The 3,350-nt window shown below is 47.9% G+C and overlaps 1 protein-coding gene across 2 annotated transcripts in view; it reads left to right on the top strand.

Moving 5' to 3' along the window:
• SLC13A5 (solute carrier family 13 (sodium-dependent citrate transporter), member 5) overlaps positions 1-3,350 on the top strand; it is a 26,608-nt gene that overhangs the window by 19,186 nt on the left and 4,072 nt on the right. For both annotated transcript variants that reach the window (XM_004684749.2, XM_004684748.2), the window contains exon 10: positions 1,444-1,605. In XM_004684749.2, the coding sequence (XP_004684806.1) occupies positions 1,444-1,605 (162 nt within the window). The remainder of the gene's footprint in view (positions 1-1,443; positions 1,606-3,350) is intronic.

Below are 3,350 nucleotides of genomic sequence, written 5' to 3'. Positions count from 1 at the left end.
CCATCCATCCATCCATCCATCCACCCACCTATCTACCCACCTATACACCCATCATCCATCCATTCTTCCATCCACCTACCCACCCATCATCCATCCATTCACCCATCCATCTTTCCCTCCATCTATCCATCCATCCACCCACCCACCCACCCACCCATCATCCATCCATCCATTGATTTACCCATGCATCTATTCATGTCATCCCTCCACCTACCCACCCAGGAATAGAAGGCAACATGTAGACTTGGCTATCTTATGGCTGTATCCTGGCTATCTTATGGCTGTATTCTCTTGGCATCTAGACTGTATCCTGGCGCCTAGTGAGTACATGGCTATTTTGGATGATCAAAAGCATCCATCTAGTCACCTCTCCCTTCAGTAATCTAGTCATGTGCCCATCTATTTATCTCACTACTGTTCATTCATTTATTCATCAAACATTCCTATCTTATCTGTCTCAGGACAGGCACGAAGGTTAAAGAGGAGATGGAGATACAGTCCCTATTCTTGAAGAGGTCAAAGTCTAGAGAGGGAAGCACATCTGGAAGGCCATTTCAGTTAGAAGTGACACATGAGTGAAGGAGTCAGCCTATGATGTCCTGCTGAGGAAAAGTAGAAGATGGGGCTACTGAGGCTGGCAGAAGCCACTTCACTGAGGGTCTTGAATCTAAGATAGCCCATGAACAGCTATGGATGTTGAAGTCAGAGAGTGACTTGTTTGAATCTGTACTTGAGGACAACCACTCTAACATCTGGAGTGGAGGTCTGGACTGGGGAGGGGTGGGAAAGGCCCAGTAGACACTCTGTGTTCTTCATCTAACTCAGTCTCAGAGCACTGAAGCCCCTGGGGCCTCTTCTCCTTCTTAAACTCCTTTGTTGGCCCTCAGGTGCCATCTTCTATTTTCCTTCGAACTCTTGATTGTTCCTGCTCTGCCATCTTTGCTGAAATTGCTTCTGTTGTCCCTTAAATTTGAGTGTTTTTCAAGGTTCTGTCCTTGGCCTTTTCTCTGTTCGCTTTTCATTTTTTCCCTGGTGACCCAATGATGGGCTGGGTATAAGGAATGAAGGGAGCAGAGACCCTTAAGGTGACCCCCAAGCTTCTAGGCTGGAAGGTAGTTGAGTGGTAAGTCCATTCACCAAGTTGGGGAGCCCAGGGGCAGAGGATAAATTCAGGTTGGAACATGTAGAATCTGACATACTCATAGAACATCTGGGTGGAAATCCAAATTTTACGGTTGGAAGCACAGATTTGCGAGACAGTATTTGAGAGTGGAGATTGATATTGTGGGCACGTTTGAGGTCTCCTATGGAACATATGCAGAGATAGAATCAGAAATCAGGTGGTGTAGGTTGAACTCCTGGAGAAAGATGAGGGTGCCTTTTGGCTCTGGCAGAACTGTAAACCTGCAGCCTTGCAGTGACTCCCCTCCCTGTGCTCCCCAGGCCTCGGGGCTGTCGGAGTGGATGGGGAAGCAGATGGAGCCTCTGCGCACCATGTCGCCAGCAGCCATCACCTTGATCTTGTCCTTGCTCATTGCTGTGTTCACAGAGTGCACCAGCAACGTGGCCACCACCACCCTGTTCCTGCCTATCTTTGCTTCCATGGTAAGTAACCCTGCTGGACTGAGTGGCTGACCCTCAATCATTATTTCATAGAATGCTGTGAACTATAACCATGGCCTGGGTCCATGGCTGTGAAATCAAGGGCCAGAGTCTGACCAGCTTTGGAGACCCGATTCTGCCCTGGTTCTGCCACAGACTCATGTGTCCTTGAAGATCCTGGGCCTGTTCTCAAAGCATTCCTCGTTCTTCTTTGTCTAGGCTGACCAAGTGCTCAGCTACAACCAGGTGCTTAGAATGCACTTACAAATGTAACTGGTCATTTCTCCAGCTGGGGAGACAGATGCACTGGGAAGAGTGGGCCAGTGCCCGGGTAGAGTGCCAGCCGCTCTCTGATTATGTAGCATAGGGTACAGGAGGGTGGATGGGACCCCCTGGTAGGGGTGTTGGAGAAGGTAGGACTTGGGAGTGGTGGGAGGGGAGAAGATGGTGGCCCGAGTAAAGGAAGTGGGGGCATAATCGAAGACTCCCAGAAACCTTATTTGCAAGCTCAGAGACCAGGTATCTGTGGGAACTGAGCCCAGAGACATAGTGAGTGGTGGTGGAGGGTGCTGCAGACTGCTGTGCTGTAGGCAAGCACGTTTTGGAGTTGGGGTTGAGAAGAAAGTGGAGCTACTAAGAAAACTGGCCATCATCTTTCCTTTTCTTGCATTTTCTTGTTACTCCACATGGCAATACCAACTTCAGGCTGGGTCAGAAAGAGTCTGGGCTTGGAGGTAAAAGACCTGAGCTCACATTGTGGGATCCTCCACCATGTCACTTAAATTCTTTCTCCCTGTATTTGGGCTGAGGGGCCAGTAAGATGAGAGCTGTGACAGCAAAATGAGCCTAAGAGAGGCCAGCATGGTCATTCTGGAGTTGGGAGATAGACTTGCCAAGGTCTGAACACAGGATTACAGTTGGCACACTTCCATTTGCTGCCTGGGTGTCCATGTGGATACAAGCAAAGTGGATTTTTCCTGCAGGCTAAGAAAAGATGACAGTGTTAAATATAGCGAGATGGGCCCATCTTCTCTCCTCCAAGCAGTCTGCCCACTCAGAGGCCAAGGAGAAGCTTTTGATGCCGGGCATGCGGAGGTGGCCTCCACTTCCCTAGTAGGAAGCTTCAAGGGCCCCAAGCAGACAAATGGAGAACTTCACCTCAGCCGGTCATCAGGTCCTTTGAAAACATTTCTAGAACCAGAAGCCCCAGGTAGGATTGCCTGTAGTACGTCCAAGGTCCCTCACTAGCAGGAAAGGAAAAGGAGTGATCTTCCAGCCAGTTCACAGAAACACCTTGGTACCTGCATCACGAGTACCCAAGGCCAGGACTAGTGAGGGAGCTGCAGATAAACGGGGCCCCTGCCTGAGACCTCTCAGGTGGAAGGAGGGATGTAACTTGTGAATCTTTATTTAGATCACTTTTTCAAGAGGAGCCATAACTTGAAACCTGAAACTCTTTCACTCAGCAATTTTACATACAGGAATATATTGCAGGACAACAGTTAGAGATGCCTACAAGCATAGATTATAAAGATGCACACCACGGAATTAGTTATAAAATTATTTCCATACTAGTAGGGCAAAATAAGCTACATAGTACCTGCACAATGCAATGCTGTCAAGCCATTTAAAAATTAGTATTAAAGGATATTTAACACAGTGGAAATACGTGTAACTTTATTTTTTTTTATTTTTTAAAGATTTATTTATTTGTACATACAGAACTGGGGTACAGGCCAGAGGCTCAG

Source organism: Condylura cristata, unplaced genomic scaffold (genome assembly GCF_000260355.1).
Source record: "Condylura cristata isolate star-nosed mole 26May11 unplaced genomic scaffold, ConCri1.0 scaffold00017, whole genome shotgun sequence".
NCBI lineage: Eukaryota > Metazoa > Chordata > Mammalia > Eulipotyphla > Talpidae > Condylura > Condylura cristata.
This window is presented reverse-complemented; position numbering and strand designations above follow the sequence as displayed.